The sequence below is a fragment of the Oxyura jamaicensis genome, chromosome 3 (assembly GCF_011077185.1).
Source record: "Oxyura jamaicensis isolate SHBP4307 breed ruddy duck chromosome 3, BPBGC_Ojam_1.0, whole genome shotgun sequence".
Lineage (NCBI taxonomy): Eukaryota > Metazoa > Chordata > Aves > Anseriformes > Anatidae > Oxyura > Oxyura jamaicensis.
This window is the reverse complement of record NC_048895.1, coordinates 48170927-48192208: the sequence shown is the minus strand read 5'-3', so window position 1 is coordinate 48192208 and position 21282 is coordinate 48170927. Positions and strand designations below refer to the sequence as shown.

The 21282-nt window shown below is 46.3% G+C and overlaps 1 protein-coding gene across 1 annotated transcript; it reads right to left on the bottom strand.

Moving 5' to 3' along the window:
* Positions 1–2266: 2266 nt before the first annotated feature.
* LOC118163508 (solute carrier family 22 member 2-like) lies at positions 2267–14981 on the bottom strand (the record flags this gene model as incomplete). Its single annotated transcript, XM_035320156.1, is given in 12 exon segments — positions 2267–2336; positions 3047–3146; positions 3692–3804; positions 4067–4175; positions 5930–6144; positions 6308–6414; positions 6972–7083; positions 7924–8092; positions 8980–9134; positions 13128–13168; positions 13170–13232; positions 14535–14981. Coding segments are annotated over 12 exon segments (1698 nt in total), but the record flags the coding sequence as incomplete, so codon positions are not given.
* Positions 14982–21282: the final 6301 nt, after the last annotated feature.

Sequence of the window (21282 nt, the reverse complement as noted above, 5' to 3'; positions counted from 1 at the left end):
GCTAGGGCCTGTCCAACACCTTTTATGATTCACAGTTGCCCCAGAATTGGGGTCTGCCTTTTCCTGTGCCTCCTGCTCCTCTCTGCTGTCAGTGGCAGTAGGGTATCCGCTGCCCATCTTTCCTGTTCATGTTCTGCTTTTTCTTTTCCATACCATTGAACAACCCTAACTGTTTTGTGGTTACAGAGGAGAAGGGGCATGAAGTACTGTGGCTCCCCTTCACTGTTTGGCTGGCTGGTCCCTAGCACTGCTGGGAAAAAATGAAAGCAAGTGAGGATGCTGCATGTGTTGTACAAGATACTTCTGCTGCTTACAGATCAGCTGCAGGGAGAGAGCTCCCAGCTGAGCAAAGTGTTGCTGGACTCCCACTGGCAGTGTGCAGTGGCCCTGGGATCGCTTCCCGGCCCAAGCAGCAGTTAATGTTCAGCCTTGCTGTGAGGGCCTCGAAGGCAGGGCAGCATGTTGTCCAGCGGAGCAGGGCCCTCAGATGACTTTAGCCTGAGCTGTTGCAAAACTAATGTTTGCTTCGGGGTCAGCGAGGAACAATCTGGTCCTGAGATGGGCAAGAAGGCCCGTGGGGATGCAGTTGTGTGTGTCCTGTGGAGCTGCTCCCCTGCTGTGATTTTGTGATGACTTAGCTCCTTGCTGGAAGAAAGCTGGCAGAACATGTTTTTATTATAGTACATTGCTTTGAAACATGATGAAAACTTTGTGCAGAAAGAAAAAGGAGGGTGGGGTGGGGGTGGGGGGGTGGGGGCAGGGAGGAAGAGGCAAGAAATCAAGTAAAACAAATACTGAGGTGAATAAATGGAGAATTCCACTAGCTGAGTCTCAAAACCCTGACATATCACAGAGGTGTGTGTCTCCATAAGCACTGCTCCTCATGCAGCAGGAGCTGTGGAGGTGGCAGGTGCTGCCATGCCTTCACTTCTGCAGCCACCTGTGAGTTATAATGGCACTTTGCTCTTGGTGGCATCATCAGTAAAGCAGCACTGCTCTAGCTCCTGTTCCCCATCGCAGCAGCTGGGCCCAGCTCTGTGCCACAGCTGTACCTGGAGCCCAGGAACTGCTGAAAAACTGCAGCGCAAGGAGACTGTGCCTGGGAAGAACATAATGTCTCAATTTTCAGGCTACCCGTGAGACTACAGTAGCTGAGTTTTGGAAAGAATTGCTGTTTAATTCATAACTGATGGATAAAAAGTTTCTGGTATTCTCCCTGGCATTGTCTGAGAGACAGCCTGACTGCGGATGTGGTCCAGGGCAGCAGTCCCTAAGTACTCCTCTTGTCTTCTGCCGTTGCTTTCAGCACCAGCATCCAAACATCCCAGTGCTGGCGTAGCTGCAATTTGGAGACTTCACTGCTAATTTTATCCTTTCGATCATGGCCACAGCCTCTGTAGTCTATCAGAGACTCATTAAGGATTATCATCTGGAAGCTCTAATCTTAATGTGGTGGTTTTGTCAAGGTGGTCTTGTGTGCATCCCGTGATTTTCTGCCAATTCATGGGTCTCTGGAAAGCTTATGTCATTTCCAGCTCCTGTTATAGTGTGATCAAAGCTGTAAGTGTGCTAGATTGTGCTTGAGCTTGCTCCAGTCCAATCCATACTGTATACACTTGTCACATTTCATTTAGTATATTTGTAAAAAAATATGAATAAATGAGGTCTCTTCCCAGAGCTGGGGCTGGTTAGGAGACAAACCCAACTCCACAGAATATACACAAGCTGCTGAACGTGATGTGAACCACATCACAAGGGAATCCTAAGGGCTACAGAGAGCACCTTCAACTTTAAGCCCTACAGCAGTGATTTTCCAGCATGTTATTCATGGAGATCTGCTTAGAAAGCCAGACCCTTCGTGGCTCATTTTCCCTTTAGTCCTGAGCCATGTCCCAAGGCTCTACTGCCTGCAGCTCCACTTTGCCTTGCTTTTCATTTTCCAGCTTGTCTAACAGTCAAGTTCTGGGATGCTAAAGCTTAAAAGCTAGTCTGGACTTTTAAGTGTTTATAACTTTTTGTACTTAGATCTCCAGAAGAGGAGGGATCATGTGGGTAGGAAGAGATACTTCTGAATTCCCCCAGGCTCCACTGAAGCAGAAATCCAGGAAGCTGACGTGCAGCTCGGGAACAGCTCTGGCTGCTGACAGCGCATGAGCAAACCCGGGAAGAGCTGGCTGTGTTTGTGTAGCTCTTCCCTCAGTGCTGGGTGGGGGCTGTTCTGCTGCCCCGCAGCCCGGGCAAAGGCAGGTCCAGGGCAAAGCGGGTCCTTTTACTTGGGAGTGGCTTTTGAAGTCAGAACTTGGAGATAAATCATATTTTCTTTTCTTCTCTTTTGCCTGCAGAAGGAATAAGAAACAGACAGGTGAAGCTCTGGGTGGCAAAGAGCATGATCCACTAAGTAATCCATATGCTCACTTTCACTGAAAACTAAATGTTATCCCATCAGGGACAGTTTTTCAGATGAGGTCAGATTATTTCAAAGACAGCAGAAAAAGAAGTAATGTGGAGATCTTCTGTGGCCTTGCTGCAGCTGCATGGCTGTCTGAAAATCGTATCAATGGTTGCATTTAGTAACCTTGGCATTTCCTACTGTAAGAGCTGTTATTCTAGGTGCTTTCTGAAGTAATGTCTGGTTGTGTAGCTGTATGTGTGGACTTACTAACTTCTCCTAGGGACAGCCTCTTCCTGTCCTACCCTGTGCCACATTGCCATTCCTTTCTGGCCAGGTCCTATCGAGCCCCCAGCTCAGGGCTCCTGAGCTCTGCCCAGGATTTAGCATCTCCATGGCCCTCTGTAGCCTTTCCCAGCTTGGAGGAACCAGTTTAAGCTGCTCCCTTTCTGGTTTGTCCTATCCCCGCTCCATATATTTTTCTCCATCTGCCTGCCTCCATCCTCTTTGCTCCCTCCCCTCTCCCAGTCTCTCAGTGTACTGGCAGTGAAGCATCGCGGCACGCTGGTGAAGATAGTGACAAGACAGTTTTTCTTCCCAGGCATTGCTGGTGTGAAGAACAGCCATGCCTTGTGGGGCCTGTGCTCCATGTCGTACCTGTGCATGTTTTCAGCATCTTCAAGGGTCTCAGGCAGAGTTTTTCCCTTGGTCTCAGGTAGGAGCAGAACCAAGCTGCCACCGATGAAAGTGATCACAGCTGCACAGACAGCAAGAGCTGGAGTCATGAGGGCAATGCAACTTCTAAGTTGCTAATTAATTCTCATTTAGAAATGGCTGCCCCAATGATTGAATAAGGGCTCCTCAGAGTGGTAATAACACCTGGCTGTTTGTCTATGTGATGCTCATTTTTCAGAGTAATTGCAGTCATCAGTGAGGGGCGCTGGAGGCCTGGGAAGCCACCCTGGCCCATAGGCCCACAGGCACTCTGGCTTCCTTCTCCCTTGCTTTGTGCATAGGAAACAGGTTTTAGCTCCATTTGTTCAGCTGGCATGGGATGGGGGGTTACGCTAGCTAGCTGCCATCCCTACTTTTGGCTAATTAGGACATGAAAGAAATGTCACTGCCCAACCCCCCAAGCCCATTTTGTCTTTGTTTAGTTTTGGACCCTGCTATGTCTGATGTGTGTCCGTATACACACAGGTGTGTGTGCATTTTTCTCAACACTTTTTTTACAGGAGGGAAATAGGTCTTCAGACTCACAGATCTAGGCTGTGGCAAAACAACAGGCCTTGTAGCTCTTACCAAAGACAACCAGGGGCAGCTCGTGCCAGAGCGCTGCAAATCTGTACACGGTGAAGGGTGTTATGGTCCCGCCGAGGTCGCACATGGATGAGCAGGCCAGCACTCCCAGGTTCCTGGAAAGGATGCAGGCAAGGCTTTGGGCTAAAGCTCATTAACATCTCTCCCCTAGTATAGGGCTGGTTTTACACAGCCTTCTTGTGAGCTTTTTATTCTAAATGATGCTTCTGCCATTTGAACATCTGCAAAGCTGATCTGTAAGCTCCCAGGATTCTTCTTTTTCCGCTGCAGGCATTTCTGAGGTTTTTACAGTAGTCTCAGGTGGATGCATGGGAACACCTGCTGCTTTTAGTCCCTAACAGAAGATGGTGCACTTACCTGAGAAAAGTGGGATACAGCTCAGGGTTTACCAAGCAGACCATTTCATAGCACATGGTAATTCCCATCCTTCCCAGGTAAGCTGCGGTCATTTTAAGCCAATAAAGAGCTAGAAAGATATTATGCACGTTTAGGTTGGAGTATAAAACTGCATTTTTTTTCTTAACATAAAACAGCATTAAAGATTTAATTTTAGAAAAGAGTAATTTTACTGGCATGAAATGTCATGACGACAGCACCTGACTGCATTCTGTTTCATTCATTGAAGAACTTATAACATTCTGTTTCATTCATTGAAGTACTTATAACATTATTGTCCTGTGATTAAAACAAATCAGACTGACAAAGAGAGGAGACAGTGATAAAAAAGTAATTTGGTCTGTCCAGTGTATTAACCAAAAGCTTATACAAAGCCACCATTTCCTGCTTGCAATAAAACTAAACAGAGCACAGCTCCTTTTTTCTTTTTTCTTTTTTTTTCTTTTTTTTTTTTCCTTTTTCTTTTTTCTTTTTTCTTTTTTTTTTTCTTTTTATTGTTTTCTTTTTTCTTTTTCTTTTTTTTTCTTTTTTCTTTTATTTTTTCTTTTTATTTTTTTTCTTTTTTTATTTTATTTTTTTAATTGAAGCATTGAAATCTTTGAAATTAGCATTGAAATCTGCTAATTTGCAAGATACTCTGTACTTTTGCACAGAGGCTTCTGATGGCTTTCAGACGGGGCAAGCTTGTGCTGTCCCCCTCTCTCTTTTGGTGTGTGCTCTGTAACTGCTTTCACACCTGGACATGCAGACGTCTGCTGCCAACAAATGAATATCCCAGCCCTGCACCGGGTGTCAGTCCAGGATGCTGCTGGGTTCCCTTTGGGTTCTTTGGTCCCAACCTGACCTTAGGTTGTGTTTTTGGCAGTTCTGGCAACTAGTATATATGCAGCATTGAATTTCTCCCTCATCTACTCAGCTGAGGGATGCACCCAGCCCTGGGCAGCATTTCACCAGCTGATAGCTGCTGATAACCCCTTCCTCAGACCCCCTCTAGAGCCATGCCACTGGCTGCTGCTGCCTGTGGTTGGCATCAACTGCAGCTGTGGGCAGCAGCTGCGGGCTCACACCCCAGCAAAGCACATCAGACCTGTCTGTGCCTCTGCAGTTCCCAGCTGCTTGTTAAAGTGTCCACTGTCTGAATGCATTGCCCTTTTTTTTTTGCCTATGATATTTTTTCATAACCCTTTGTGGTTTTTGTCCTTGTCCCTCTGTGAACTGATAGTTGTTTGGCACTGCAACTTCTGTGGTTTCAGCCTAATTATACTCCACAAAGAGAAAGGAAAGATGTTTCTTTCAGTAGCCCTCGAGGGACACAATTCTTTGAGACTCTGGTCTTGCAGAGAATGCCCAGCTGAATACACCCCAAGTGCTTGTCACGATGGTTGCTCGACTTCCTACGCTGATGGCAGCAGCACTGCAGAAAGCACTTACACAGATGTCATCTGGGTACAGTATGCCCCCATACATTTTTCCTTTTTAGAAATGGAAACAGGGATTTGGGGATGAACACCCAGAACTGGGCATTTCAATCCAAATTTTAAGTTAGACAAAAATCATAGACTTAGCATGGCCTGCCTTGGGTCTAGCACCTGGAGACTTGCTATCGATTTGGTGCTGTTTTGGAAATGTTCACCCCCTTTCTCAAGCCTCTCATTAGCTGGTGTAAACAGTGGTGCTGGGTCATACAAGAGCTTTTACAGTATTTGTCTTTACTGGATCACAACACTGACATGGTCTAGGTTCACAAAGATTGCTTTCTGTTTCCAGATCAATACAAGGAGATAGGGAGAGAACTCATTGACCAAGGAGGTCCGAGTCACTCACTGTCTGGGACTAATGCTGTAACAAGGCAGGCACCACCTGTCAGCATGTTTGCCACAGCCCATGGGTAGCGATGGCCGATGCGATCCACTGTAAGCAAAAGGATGAAAGCAGCTGGGAACTCAACAAGAGCAGAATAGAGGAAATCCAGGTAGATGTTCCCACCGGCTATTCCCATGTGCATGATGAGCCCCTGGTACAGGATGGAGCTCATGAACCTAGGTGGAGAACAGGGTGCAGTTGAAGCCAAACTCTTTGGGAGAGAGTTTGTGCAAAGAACTCAGATTTGCATCTGGTCAGGAGCAAAACAGGCTTAAATCAATTATGACAATTTAAGGCACTGAATACACCTCCATCTAGGCTGCAAAACCATTTCCTTACCAACTGTACATCAAAATGCATGTGTGCTTTCTTATCTGAGGTGTCCTGACCAGGTCTAGATATGAAGGTTTCAGCTTTTCTCCATCATTGTCCTCGGATCTGATATGCTGAGAGCACAAGCAAGAGAAGGATTAGAGATTAGAGTGGGAAGGGAAGAGGGTGGTGAGCACTGTGAGGATATTTTCCTCTGGATTAATGGGGAGATGAGAGGTTTGATTTGCCAGTTATGAAACTGAAGGGAAAATAACTTCTCCAAAGTGTTTTAGGGAAACATGAATATTTATGTAGACAGTCCTCTTGTCTGTGCAGCCACGTGTATGAGGCTGTTGCATGGCATGAAGCAGCAATTTAAACAATGAATGAGGATGTCTTGGACTGTTCAGTCATGAGACTGGGGGAGTTTACAGCGTGTTAATTGGTACTAATTAGAGAAAGAATGTTCCTTGTCTGCTGGCTACTTTTGCAAGCCTCTTCTCTCAAACATGCTTTGTTAGGGTCCTTGGCAGTCAAAGAGCAGCAACAGAAATTGTTTTACTTTAGGGAACTGCTGTCCTTCTGGTCACTGATCTGCTCACCACTCTAAGCCCTAAGCAACCTGAAACTCAGAACATTGTTTGCCCTGAGCTTTGCACACGTTTGCTTTCAGCAAACGCAGTGCAGTCACCTGGAACAAGAGAGGTAGCTGCTTATTTCCCCTGGCAATGCGCTTAATAACTTCCATGGCTTTGTCGTTTTGCTTCTGAGTTATCAGCCACCTGGGAGACTCAGACAGACACCTGCAACACATAAGCACGACATCTACAAGACAGGAAGACAGGAAAGTGCATTTTTCTGTTAGACACAAAATGAAAATGGAACGGAATTTCTCATGCTAGGATCCTATGGTATATTGAATACCTGTAAGTGGTCTTGAACTCAATTATATTTGTGGCTGTCAGATATTGTGTTCTGATTTGGGTTCCACTTGGATGATATGGCCTGATTTTTTTTTTTTAATTATTTTTGTTCATGTTAAGACCAGTTTGTGACAGCTTGGAAACATTCTTCTAAGATAGACTCTGTTGATATGTTTTAGAAATGACTCACAGCCTGTAGGTACTAAAAGAACATCTGTAAAACTGTTCCTTAAGCTCTTCCATGTTAAAAATAAACTTTAAAAAAAAAAAAAAAAAAATCTGTTCCCCAGTCTGGTTCTGAAACTTTCTAGGGAAAATTGTCACTCTTTTTTTTTTTTTTTTTTTAAATACATAATCAACTAGGTGGTTTTTTTTTTTTTTTTTTTTTAAAAAAAAAAGGGCAAATTTAATTAATGATTAAAAGATCCCACTTTTCACAGTAGCTAGAAGTACTTTTCAAAAAACAATGATTTCTTGTTTGTGATGGGTGGCAAGGCCTCCAAACACAGACACATCACTGTGTGTTGCAGGTAGTCCCTTGCTCTCAGGTGGCTCATACTAAACCCTGGGGCAGGGTGAACAGAACGACCAAAAATGCCAGATGTGGTCTGATGTTGCCTTGGAAGTCCTACCGCAAAGCAGCTTCAGCTCCCAGGTGCATTCCCCAGCTTTTATCTTCTCGGCTTGGGGTTGGTGGGAGCTGCGACACTAGGGACTTACCAATAGTAGAGTAGGAAGAAGAAATTGGGCAGGGTGACAGCCAGCTGAAGCCACCTCCAGTGCTGGAGCATGTAAGCCACAGCAGTGAAGATGAGCAGCCCCACGGTGAAGGCCAGCTGGTAGATAACGCCCACGGTTCTCCGGAAGCTTAGGCCAACAAATTCTGCAGCTGCAAAAATAATGTTACGTGAAGCACAGGGAAAACAGGTGGGGCTGCAGAGCTGGGGGAAGGGAGCTGCCACTGGCTGCACAACGTGGAGCCCCTGCAGCTTGGTGTGGGGGTATGGGTTTAGATGGAAAAACACAGCAGGATGGGGTATGTGGGCTTGGTGCAGGAGCCAGTCGGTGCCACTGCTCTGAGTTTCTAGGAGGTGTGGTTTGCTCTGTTTGGAGGTTGCCCATGAAAGGGGCTGCCCATGAAGCCTCCACTGTCCAGCTGGGGACTTGTTCCCTGCCTCCAGGGGTGTCAGGGCTCTCCCATAACACGTGCAAAGACAGCCTTCTCCCTCCCTCCTCTCCTGGCTGAGGACTGTCTGGGAACACGAGCAGTATGCCAGCAGCCCCGTGCACCCGCCTCACCCTGCTGGGCTGCAGCAAAAGCCATTTTGGCACAACATCTGCAAAACATGAATGTTATCTCTCCCAGCACTGCTGCTGCTGCCTTTCCTGGAAACGTGGTGGGTATCTGCAGCATTTCCAGTTCTTGTCTCTAGACTTTATCCTCCATTTTGACATGTGACTCTTCAGGTATGAACACTCCCTAGTTTCTATAGCCACCTCCCAGTTATTATGCTTATATGTACAAGCTGAACCAAGCTTTCCAGGAATATGATGTAGGCGCGATAACAAAGTCTGCAGGCCTGTAAACCCTCAGACATCTCACAAAACACAGCTTGGCTCATAGATACCCGCTTTTGGCAGTAAATAGCACACGGTCCCTGTCTGCCCTGGCTACGCACAGATCCCTAAAAAATGGAGTGCCAAAGGTGAGGTGAGCCCTGCCACTAAACCTGGGTTTATGGCCAGAGGGTGCAGTTGTGAGGTGCCATAACTAACTAAGGATGTAGCCGGTCAGCCAGCCCCTCTTAGTGACCAGTCCCTGGACCAGACGGAAGACCACTGCCCATGTGTAGCTGGGTGCGAAGGCCACGAGAACCCCTGAGACCGAATTGATGAGCACTGTGATCAGGAGGCAGAGCTTGCAGCCAAACCTGCAGAAAGAAAGAAGAAAAAAATAGGGGAAAAAAGGCTCATCTTGTGGCTGCACAAAACTCCAGCTGAATCGTGGAGGCATTCCTCATGGATTGCTCGTTACCTGTTGGAATAACAGGTGCTTTCTTCTGGCAGATTTTGTTCCAGGTGGTTTCTCAGGTACAAGGAGAGTAAAGGGCTACTAGCACCTGAAGTCCTGACCTGAGTAGTAATTTATTGTTTTCTCATCTACCCAGAGATGTTTTTAAGGAGCTGACCTCTCCTTCCCAAGGCACTTCCCTGTCCCTTTCCTCTCATTTCCCTTCACACCCAGTGGGCCCTCCCAGGGCACAGATCTGTGGAGGACAGCCCAGGTGTGAGGCACCCAAGGAGCCACCATGCTTGCTTAGAAATGCCATTGCCACAGCAGTCTGAGCACTGGTATCTTACTGATGGTGTGCGGAGTGGCCCAGTCCTGAAGCAAGACTAGGTAGAAAGGACAGAGACCGCATATCTTCAGAGATACGGTTGAAAAGGGAGACAGCGACATGAGGGCTTCAGGACCATTTCTGGGCACTGGAAAATCACAATTAATGACAGCACCATGCTATTCTGGCTCTGTGGGAGGAAAGGTAGCATGTGGGAGCCACCATCTTTGTTTTATTTTGCTTTGTTTTATTCCTGAGCTCTGGTAGTTTTCTAGTTTGCACAGGCTGGTGATGGATACCGGCAGTTCATGTGGTGCTGGGGCAGAAAGCAAGCACAACCTGCTTTGGCCAGGCTGCCCTGCTCACCCACCATGCAGGCGGGGCAGGCTGGAAAAACAAATGGTGTGAAGAAGCTGTCCTCGGTCCCCCTTCTCCCTGCTTTTTTTGAGTAGTGGTCTGGATATACTCTTCCCTTTACAGCATTTTTCATCTTGATGGAAGCTCAGGGAACTTTCCCATCCTGTATTTTCAGCTCATTACTTACTTCTGGTTAACGACTTAGGTAATGAGTTCAAGAAATGCTCTGATGTAACTCTTTAGCCCATCTTTCAAAGCTGCAGTAGTTTTCATGTGTTTAGTGTTTGATAACTGTTATCTTCAAGTATTTTCTCAATAGCCTTTGCTACATGCTGAGCTTTTCTTGAAGGGGGACTTGTATATCCCTGTTGTTTGTCATTCCCTGTATCACAGTGACTCACTGATAGTCAGGAATAGATTGTTTCCAAAAGAAACAAGCTTACAGGATGGAGCACTGGGAAGGCATTTGTTCTCTAGATGACAGAGACAAATATTCACTTAGAAGTATGATTTATAAAAAACATTAAATTTGTCAATGTCCACTGACAAAAATAGCGTGACAATAACTGCCAGTCAAAATAAATGTCTTTAGTTCTCCACAATAACATGGGCAGAACAAATCTCTCATACTTTCCTTCTATCAAGAGTCTGATATACAGACATTTTTGACTCTGTCTTAAAGGCCAGCTCAAGAGAGCCTAATCAGACCATGAGAGAAGCCCTCTCCTGAGAAGACCTTTTCTCAGAGCCCTGGCAATGAATGACAGACGTGCAAACGCTGCATCTTAGCACTGACCTCGGCAGCTGCCTCAGGAAACAGGGGTATGCCCTCTCCAAGACACCCATGCCTGGAAGCGTGCCCAGAGACTGATGAAATAAATGAGTAGGTCTAATCCCTCTGGGAGAAGCATGTTTTGGATTTGAGAAGAGCTGATGAAATTTCCCTTTGAAGCACCTAAAATGTTCTCAGGAGTTGTCCTGAGAGGATTGCAGCAACCTAAAGCACAGGAAAAACAGCACTCCATATGCAGTCCTGGTTTCTGATTAGGAGAGGATGGACATTTCAAACACAGGAAACTTGGGCCTTTTTCTCATTCCATCTACTAAAATTGAATCTTCTGGGGTTGTTTTTGCCCTAAGCATAACTCTCTATGGGTATGAGATCTTGTTTAGCTCATGGGAGCTTGTAGTGATTTAGAACCCTAGAGAACTGGGAGACAGTGCCAATGAGTAGAGCAGCAGAAAACCCCTCAGCGCTATGACAACAAGCACTTGCATTATCTTAACATCAATGATATCCTACTCATGTCTTTTGCCTGATAATAAAACATGGTAAAAAGATTCTTCAGATTCACAGAGAAAGCATTTGAGATATAATTTGCGGTGGGATGGAGATTTCTGGTTTCCGTTGGTTCACGTAGCTATATGCAACCAAGAAACGCCTTTGCTAGTTAATGTTATTGCTTAGTCCATCTCTGTCCTGGAAAGGGAATTTGAAGAGTAGCTCCTCTGATGGCTACAGGATCTGCCCACTGCTGTTTCATGTCCTGTCATTCCTGGAAGAATGACTACTACATATCTTGTCCTTTGCTCCCATAAACTGTGCCTTATTATCAAAGCATCACTTCTGGGAAAAAGGATGGAATACTTTCAAGTATGAAAGCCTGGAAAACTAGCCAGAGAACAAGAGCTTTGATTTCAGAGAAGAGAAGATTGTAGTTTTACAAATGTTTCTGGTGCCAAAAGAAAACAAGATTTTTCAAAATGTGTGAAGAAAAGCAAAAAATGGCTTCGTAATGTGAAACTTTATCCTACAAATCAGACAATGGACTCCAGCCCAGGCCTGAAGATTGGACATTGGCTCTTTATGGTACTTCTGCAGCCATATGATGTATTTCACCTGAGAAAGCTTTCTGCCACAGGGGTAGCAGCACACAAGAGGTGGCCAGAAAGAGTTACTTTGATAAATTAGGATCTTCTGATGAAAAATCTGTTTAGGCATAAAGCTTTCAACATACTTGGGTTTGCAGACAGTAAGATAATGGCTTTCTGCAGACTGGGAAGTGGTCTGTCCAACCTATGCATAGATGAGTTTCTTTGTAAGCATGTTCATCCATGTCAAGGGACAGCATGGGGGTAGCAGCTTTTTCCACAAAAATGGTGCTCGCAGCCTAACCAAAGATGTGTTTGCATAAAACAAAACATGATGTGGGACCAGCAAGACACGCAGTCCCATCCTTATTGTGTGACACTCTACAGAACTGCTATTGGTGACTGTGGTGCACCTTCGTGTTGGGTTTTCTCCTCTGCTTGGAGAAGGAAGGAAAGTGAAAAGAAGGGAGCTGTGGCAATATCTGTTGAGCAAAGTTGATTTTGGGGCCTGCTCAGCATGGCAGGAAAGGCTGTAGGCATCAGCACTCTCATAAATTCTGAGAATTCAATAAAAAAGAAAACACAAAAACATTTCTTCAAGATGGACTGGCAATGCTAGAGAAGAAAGTCTTTGTCTCATTGCTCAGCCCCCATTACCTTCGCCTCTCCAAATTCCAGTCTCTCTTACTATTTTGCTAAAAAAAGTATCAAAGAAGAACAGGAAGGTCAGTGACAAACCATAAAATTTGCTTTGAGTGTAACCTAAAAAAAAAAGTGAGCAGATATATGGCACAACGGCATTTATCTCAGAAAAGAATGTGAGGGATAATAAAATCTAGACCCAGCTATGTATGCAGCCAGCTGAGAAAGGGATAGATCAAAGAAAATTTAGGAAGGAACAACTATTTCTATTTTTGCATTTGACAAAACCACTCCTATTTTAAATCTGATTTATGGCCAGCTGAAGACTGTTAAAATTAACGTGAAACAAATTTATTACAAGATGTGCAAATAAATCTTGTTGTGGGAGTTGCAATTTCATTTCAAACTCTGAGCTTCCTTTGCAGTTTGCCACTGGAAAAGAAAACAAAATCTCTTCACTCCTAAGTATGCAAATTCCACACAAACCACTGGGAGAGTGAATACCGTGACATTTCCTTGAATTCCTGGATCACAACAGCCTTTGAAATCAAGGGCTTAGGAACCATGATCCACCCCTTTGTACGTGACACATGAGCCTTTTGAACCAAGTTCTGCGTGCACTCATTTCTTCCTTGAATCATTCATGTTCAGTGACATGCAGAAAACAAAACCAGAGGGAGCAGTTCATCTTACACCTGCCTGCATGCTACCTACCTGTCTCCCATGTACCCGATGACCATGGAGCCAATAAAAAAATCCAGCATTTACACATGACTGAAAGAGGTCAAGCTTCCAGGAGTCCTCACACACCAGGTTAAACTGCAAGGGCAAGCGCAGTTAGAAGGACGGGAATGTTCAACACAAACCATGGCTTGTCAAGGATGGGTAATGGAAGGAAACCAATGAGAAAAAAATGAAAAGAACAACAACAACAACAAAGGGTCTGAAAAAGAAAATACCTAATCTCTTATAAATAACATCTGCAAGGCTTGTGCAGATTATCCCAGACTTTGCATAAAAGTTACACCCCGGAAAATGATTACACAATGACACATAAAGGGAGTGAGAAAGGCAGAGACTCTTTGAATGAACAAATGAAAAAGCTCAGAAAAATCCCACCCTCTCCTCCCCCACATCTGCTTGAAATCTGGAGGACATTTGAGCACCGTTTCCTTCCCGGATGCCAAAGCCTACTCCTAATTGTGTATCATCTCACTCTGTGGAAGCAGCACAGGGCACAAGGTGGTGGGGCTGCCGCTGGACCAGTGGAGGTCTGTGTGTATGGGGACTATAGGTAGAGGAGGTCTCCATTGGTGTCCCTGCTCTGTCCTTGGGTGACACTGCTCATGGGTGAGGAGATGTTTTCCCAGCCCTGGCCAAAACAAATGTGTTGCGGCAGCTGGGAGAAGCCAGGCAGTTGGCCAGATGCAATTTTCTTAAAGGTCAAAGAGGAGTCTTTAGTAAATCCCCGAGATCCTTGTTGGAGCCTTCATCCAGACTTGTGTGTGACAGGGGAAGAGGCCCCAGCGTAGCTGAGATCTGCCAGCTGGAGTCTTTCTTTTGTGACTTTGCAGCACCTTGAAGCACGCTGCTGTGAGCCCTGGCAGGGGTGAGCTGAGAAATGGCTGTCATGCTCCTCATTAGCACCAGCAAATAGCTCAGGCTTTGACCGACTCTCACTGCACTGAAAGGGAACTCTGTAACCTCCTTCTGATTTACAACTGTCAGGCTGCCAACCCACACCCAAGGGAGGTTAACTTCTCTGCAGCAGTGTTTTCTTCTGGGAGATGGGAATGATGCTTCTTTTTTTTTACATCACGGACTCCTCCTCAGAGGAGGAACTCAGACATTGCAGCCTCCAGGACAATCACCTGTTTTAAAACAAGGTTCTGCGTGTAGGATGGTCTGGAAAAGCAAAGTTCACAGCTGCTGTGCACCGATTAACCTGCAGAAGCAATCTGCACTGTTTGGTGGGATAGAAGTAAAATTATATTTTTACAATTTATGGAAATACTAAATCACGTGTAACTAGAATTCAGCCTGGAAACCTTATTTCACCTCCTCTTTCTAATCCGGGCGAGTTTAAGGTAGAGTGATCATGTTAGATGAACCATGCCTTACCTCGGTGACAAGCGAGGTCCCTGGGTAGTCGTAGAGCCACCCGTCCTGGCAGGGGCTGAGGGGGACGGAGCTCCGGTTGCCCGTGAGGCTGCCCAGGGTGCAGCTGAGGCCCGTCGCGTTCCAGTCCACGTCGTACCTCCTGCAGCGGCTGTCAAAAGTGGCCCCGTGGCCGCCCCACTCGGGCACGGTGTGGTTCAGCTGCTCCGCCAGGCTCCAGCCGCAGCGCCGGCTCAGCTCCGCCACACCGGGGCTGAAGCAGCGGTGCTCGGGGGTGAACCCGAAGAAGACGACACCCACGTAAATGGGAGTGAAGGTGGCAGAGAGCAAACACAGGACGAAAAAGGTTTGCTTTTGGAACCTGCCAAATTCGCCGATCTCCTCTAAAATGTCATCCAGGGTTGGCACTTTCCTCTGTTGCTGCTCATTAAAATATCTAACTGTGGCTTTTCACGGCCTTTGCCTTTGCTGTGAGCTTAAATCACAGCTGAAGTGTTTGTTCAAAACCCACAAACCAATAATTAAAGAACATGGTCAATCGTCAAGCCATGCATTGCAACCTTTGTCTCTCAGATGCCCCTTCTAAACAAAGTTTGGTTCTCCTTTTCTGGCCTTCTTTTGTTGCTTTATTTTGTATGTGGCAGGCTTGAAATACAAGAGTTGGTGTCCTACATTATGACCATTTCAAGTCATTGACAGTCTGTCAGGGCACAGTATGGGGCAGGCAATGATTCCTTTGTCCAGCATTTTCCAGTTAACAGAGACCATAAATATTTCTAAAGCAATGCCATTCTCTCCTTTGTATATGAGCAACTAAAGGACCTGAGTGCGCTTAAGGAATGGAGGCATCTTCAGTCTGTTTTGCTCTGTGGGATGATTTCTATTGTGTTCCCATAACTGCGGTTACATAAGGTCCTTTCATGTTGTTCCCCATTTGCTTCCCCTGTAAAAATTAGTTTGTATCAAGTAATGTAAGAAGTGACGGAAAACTGGAAAAGGTTCAGTGCAGTGCAGCTGAGCATCAGAAGTGTGTATTTGGACAAAAACATCTGTGGGCAAAGGCTTTGGCCTTTTAAATAACATTTCTTCCTGCAAATGTTCTGTAGACAGTTTTTATTGTCACTCTTTTCCAGCCAAAATGAAACAACTTTGCTGCTTGCTCAGTGCTTCTGAAGGGAATCCCTGGGCAGGTGGGGGTCACAGAGTTAATGCCTCTCCCAGGGACACTCAGTGACCTCCCTGAGATTTATGAGGCACAAAACTAAACAAACTTTGGAGGAAAAGAGAGGTGATAAGTAATGTGATATTTTAAAGGGCTATTAATAACAAGCCCTGCTGAATTGCCGTGACAGTCATACCTAGGAGTTGTCATGAATCACAAAACGGACTGCTGCTTTGCAATAAACATCTTTTACCGTTAAGAAAGGAGCAGACCTTTGACCATTTACAACTAAACCGTTCACCCATCTCTGTTCAAGTCTGTTTGACATCAGAAGCAGGGAACAGGCCATTCCCTTTGTGAATACTCCAGGTCAGTGACAGGACCTCACTGCACAAAGCATCTTTCAAACTTTACTCCCGCCTGCACACACACGACTCAGCAGTGCTTGTATCTGGCGCATTCATTCTCAGCTAAAATTTGGGTCAACCAAAACTCAATTAATTGCAGCAAGACATGCACAAAGCATCCTGGATGTGCACTTTACTCCCTTTCCTGATTCTGCCCAGTGTAGTTTCACAGTGGATGAAGACTGATACAATTACTGGGTCCAATGCCAATTCTGCTGGCAGAAGGTTGTGTCTCTACTTTTAAGGTATGTTGATGTTCCTTCTCTTGGAAAATATCCAGTGGCACTTAGGCGTTCTCTTGTATTGCCAGTAAGCTACTGAGTAGATGCAGATATTTCATGGCATCCAGAAGATTTTGTTATTGATATCTGAGCTGCCCTTGCGTGTCATATCAAGACTCTCTCCTGTGTACAGTGACACCAGTCTTAGGGGAAATGAATAGTTTTCCCTAACAAACATTGTGCTAACCCTTCCTCATGTGCTGATTCCTCAGTGACTCCTTTGGAAAGCAGTTTCTGTGAAGACTGGCCATTTGGTTCAGCTTTGCTCCCCAGCCAAGGGCACAGCTCAGCCTGGATGGCTCCATCCTCCTGGACTTGTCTATCTGCAGGGGATTCACCCAGCAGCTCAGCAGGGCTCAGTGTGCCCATCAGTATCTGTGCTGGTGGGACAAGGGCTGAGGGGATGGAGCAGGGCATGCCTTGGCTACAGCACTTTCCCTCAGTACACCCTCAGTGCTACATCCTGCCAACATAATGGCACGTCACTCTCGTCACCTGAGCATACCTGAGTCTGTCTGATCCCTTTAAGGTGTTTTGCAGACAGACTTTCAGTTTTGAGGGGATCAGGGCAGGGAGCAAGCATGCATGCAGTTCTGCTGCTGGAGACGAGGGCATGCAAACAGGCAGTGTGATAGCTCACCACGGTGACATCTGTACACCAAGAACCTATATGGGACTGTATATGGGCTCTAGCATTGTCTCATATCCACACTGCTTAATGCTTACCACTCTCCCTAATACTGCTTTTCCTGATTCCTATTGGCGCAGTCCTCATGACACTCGGGTGTGTTTGGAGCAGTGACGCTGGCCGGGGGCTGTTGCAGGTGGGTAGAAGAGAAGAGATCACCCTAGCTTGGGATGGTGCCATACAGATGTAAGCCACACCGTGCAACACACCTTCAGCAAGAAAAGATGGCCCTGCCCATTTTATTTATTATCACGGGTGCAGCACAACATCAATCACTGCATAATGCGTGAAGGCAGCCAGGGGAGCAGGGTGAACAGAGCCCAAGCTGCTCTGCTAGCAAAGGCTATCTGAGCCTCCGGGAGAAGAGCCATGTTGCCCTGCAGCGGCAGGTCCATGGAACAAACCATCAGCTGTGACAGCTTTACTGTGTATAATCAGTAATCTCTTCAGTTTACGGCAGTGAAACATTACCATGCCTGCTTTACTATCAGCCTTCCAAAAGATGTGTTAGGTGTTGCTGTACTCTGACCTTCCTGAGCTTTAGAGGTATGCTCGCAGGGCTGGGTGAAATGGGAAAGTAGCAAAGGCTAAAATTCTGCTCTAAAAAATTATGGATACAAATGCAAGGCAGGTCTAATTTTTCCATAATAATAATGGATACTGATAATTACAGCATCTATAAATAACACTTTGCTACCAAACAATAGCCCTGACTTTCAAAGATCTGAAAGCATCTTCTTACTCCTGAAGACCAAGATACTAAGGCAGAGAGATGTAACAGGCTAGCTCTTTCGAGAGCTTAGTTTTCAGGTCTTCAAGGCTAAAATGATTTACTAGAGGTGAGCTGGACATTTCCGCTGAGGTGCCTCCTGAGGTGTTCTAAAAGTCTTCTTGCATGAATAATCATTGCTGCGCTGAATTCCTTCTAGTGAGTCACTCTGTCATCCACATCAGGTAGTAATGATTTTGGTGAGGCATTGTGCTGTATGTGTAGGCCTTATCACAACTCCTTTTCCTGTGCATACAGCAAGGACATACGCATTTAACAGTGAGCTATAGGCGTGGTGCTGCATGCCAGAATCACACGCTGCCTTGGACCTAAGGAGGAAATACCACGTTCACAGGAAAGCCGTGGAGAATCACTGCAAGCCTCCAAACAAATGGCAAGCTGTACTCACACTGGGGTTGATGGCCTTAGCACTAGGGTGTGGGTACGTGAGGCAGGGAGAGCCAGTCCGAGTTGTTGGTGTGAAGGTCCCCATCACTCCCTGTCCCCTTTCCATGCCCAGTTCTGGCACTCACTGGCCCTGTGTTCCATGAGGGGAGCCAACACATGAATTAGTCAAAGGGCTGGTCCTTGCAGCTGTCCTTGGAGTTTTCCCCTGCAGTAGTTGGTCACAGGGGCTCAGCGAAGGGCTGAGGAGGGGCAGAGTCAGTGCAAGGGAAGGGTCAGGACCACATGGCTGGGAGCTGCCGGGAGAGGGCAGCTGGGACCAGGAGGGGAGAAGCAGGATGTCCTCCTTGTGGTGAAATAGCTACAGCTTTCAGCAGGGCTTCTCCTCAGCTGACTTCAGCCATGCAAAAGCTGAGCATCTGGTCTGAGCTAGATGTCCATGCCTGTTGCCTGGGATGGTCCAGGTATCTCCAGATATCTATGTCCAGATGTCTAGCAGGAGGCTCCGTGGTGGCTGACAGCAGAGGTCAGCACCCAGAGCTGTCAGTAGCAGGGGAACCACCAAGCAGTGTGTATTTAACCCAGATGAGGTGTTGACACATGCAGGCATGTCTGGCAAATTAACTAGGGCATGAAGTGCTGAGCTCACAGTGGGGCTGTGCTGTTACACTGACTGAGGGCATCCAGACAGCACCTGCTCTGGTCTGACTGGGAGAAAGGTGCGTGTCAAAAATGGTTAAGCAAGTTTGGGCTGCCCAGGAGTCTGTAGTCCACCAGTGCCTGGCATGATAGGATCTTGATTTTTCAGACCCAGCAGTGGGAGCAACATATCTAAAAGCTAGGAGCTGGCTATAGAGGGAGCCTACACACTTTGTTTTAGGCTGCTTAAGTTATTAGAAGCAACACGTGTTTGTACTTGGTATTTCTTTACACCATGAAAACGTATTTTATAACTTAGAGAAACAAAGTGTACCTATTTTTTAGAGAAACAAAGTGTAACATATTTTTCTTAGATGATAATCACACTATATCTGGCAAACTCCTCTAGCTTTGGATTATTTACCTTTCAAAGATCCAAAAGTCACAGCTTGAGCTCATTTCCTCATTGAACATTAATTACCACCTAGTATTGTGCAACCTGGGAGTAGCTCTGCCAGTGACAAAGACAACTCAGCGCCCAATACTCACTCTTTGGCATCTGCTGCAGCATGGAGCATGACGTGTTGCTGGAGTATGCCCTCTGCACATAACACTTCTGCACTGGTGCAGGGGCATGGCTTTTGCCAGGGCCAGGAGCGCTCCTGAGCTACTCTGCCACCAGCGCTAGGGTGCATGGGCCACCCATGGTTGGGTGGAGGCGTACTTGTGCTGCCCGGGGAGAGGGAAGCAGCCCTAGGGCGTTGTGAACCTGTGTCATGGGGTCCTGTTGCTTTGCCCTGACTCACCAAGGAGATGGGAAGGTCACCCTGCAATGCGCCTGGGGTGTGTGCAGCCACTCTTATCAAGTGGGGCAGTGATAACAGGTTACTGAGGGGAGCAAAGGAGCCCAGACAGCGCTGCAACTACTGGTACAGAGTCTGGAGGGAGTGCTTGGCATTGGAGGAAAAATACACATTTGGTTTTTAGATGGAGACTGGGGCTTTTTGTCACAACTTCCCACCTATCTTGTTGCACAACTTCCACACATGCCTGGAACATGGGCTGTCTGCATTTATCCTCATGTTTCAACCCATCCTGCCATCCACAGGACACAGGTCCTGGAGCTTCAGCCTCACGGCTAGCATCCTTTTATGGCTGGAAATTACAATCCCCTTCTCCAAAAGGCTTGCAGTCTAAGTCCCAGTTCTATTTCCCTTGTTCATGATAACTGCTGGCACTTGCTCTAAAGGGAGCAGGACTTGGCATGAGACAAGCAATGTAAACACTACATGTATTACAAAGCTACATCCTACTCAAGAAACTTGATAAACAAGTGAACCTGGGGAGACTGCAATGTAACATACGTTTTTGCTGGTAAAGCAAAAAAGCATTTTTTGCTGGCAAAGGTAGCTTGCACCACTTGTGCTGTCAGAGGCAATGTGCTGGGTAATTGCACCCTTTGGTACGTGGCATGCTGAGGCATCACCTGCCTCACAGTTCTCAGCCTGGGCATCATTACTCCTGGGTAGTTTAATCACATCGATTCCTTCTCTCCTTCCTATAAGATGGAAGAGGAGAGTTAAAGAGGTTTCAGACAAAGCACAACCCAAAGGAAGCATGTGAATTTGTAAGTGAAGAGAAAAAACAGGAGAAAGCAAACAGTGGCAATGCAGCAAGTGGGTTTGCTGTCAGGAGAGCCAAAAGATACATTTCTACAAAGGCTGAGAACTGGCCCTGTTCAGCAAGACTTAAATACACAGTCGATTGCAAGCATTAATTTTATACTAAGTTCTTGGGTGGTGGGGGTGCCTAACTAGTTCCTACATTACATATATGAATCATGTATTTGTCTCTGCTCAGGCAGGTTATTACAGCTGTAGAGCATGATGTGCTCTGGCACAGTATGGGTGCAAGTGAGTTCATGGTAGGTGTTCTCATGTCTTCACCTCCGGAGACATGAGAGCTCCTGCTCTATAATTTTTTTTTTACATAACTTAGCTTGTGTTGTAAGTTTTTGGGTTTTGATATCTTGTAGTTTGGTTTCATGAACATTTGGACATCCATCTGCAGTTCTGGGAGATAGTAAAACACACCGATGACACAAGGCCAGTTGCAACTACAAATGAGATAAGGTAAGTGCAATCTCACTGGGTCTGCAAGAATAAAGAAAGCTGCCAAGGAACAACAGCCAGTATCTTAACTCCAGAAGGGACAACAATCATGGGGCTGGATCCATCATCAATGCAGACAGCCCTCCCTCGCTTTATCCCCAGACTCCTACACCTGCAGTGGGACTTAACTAGACTAAAGAGGCTGGTCAGGGAACTGAGGGCTGTCCAGGTTGAAGGGCAAGGAAACCTTCTAGCAGGCAGCACTGAAGCCAAGCATACTGTCTAGAAT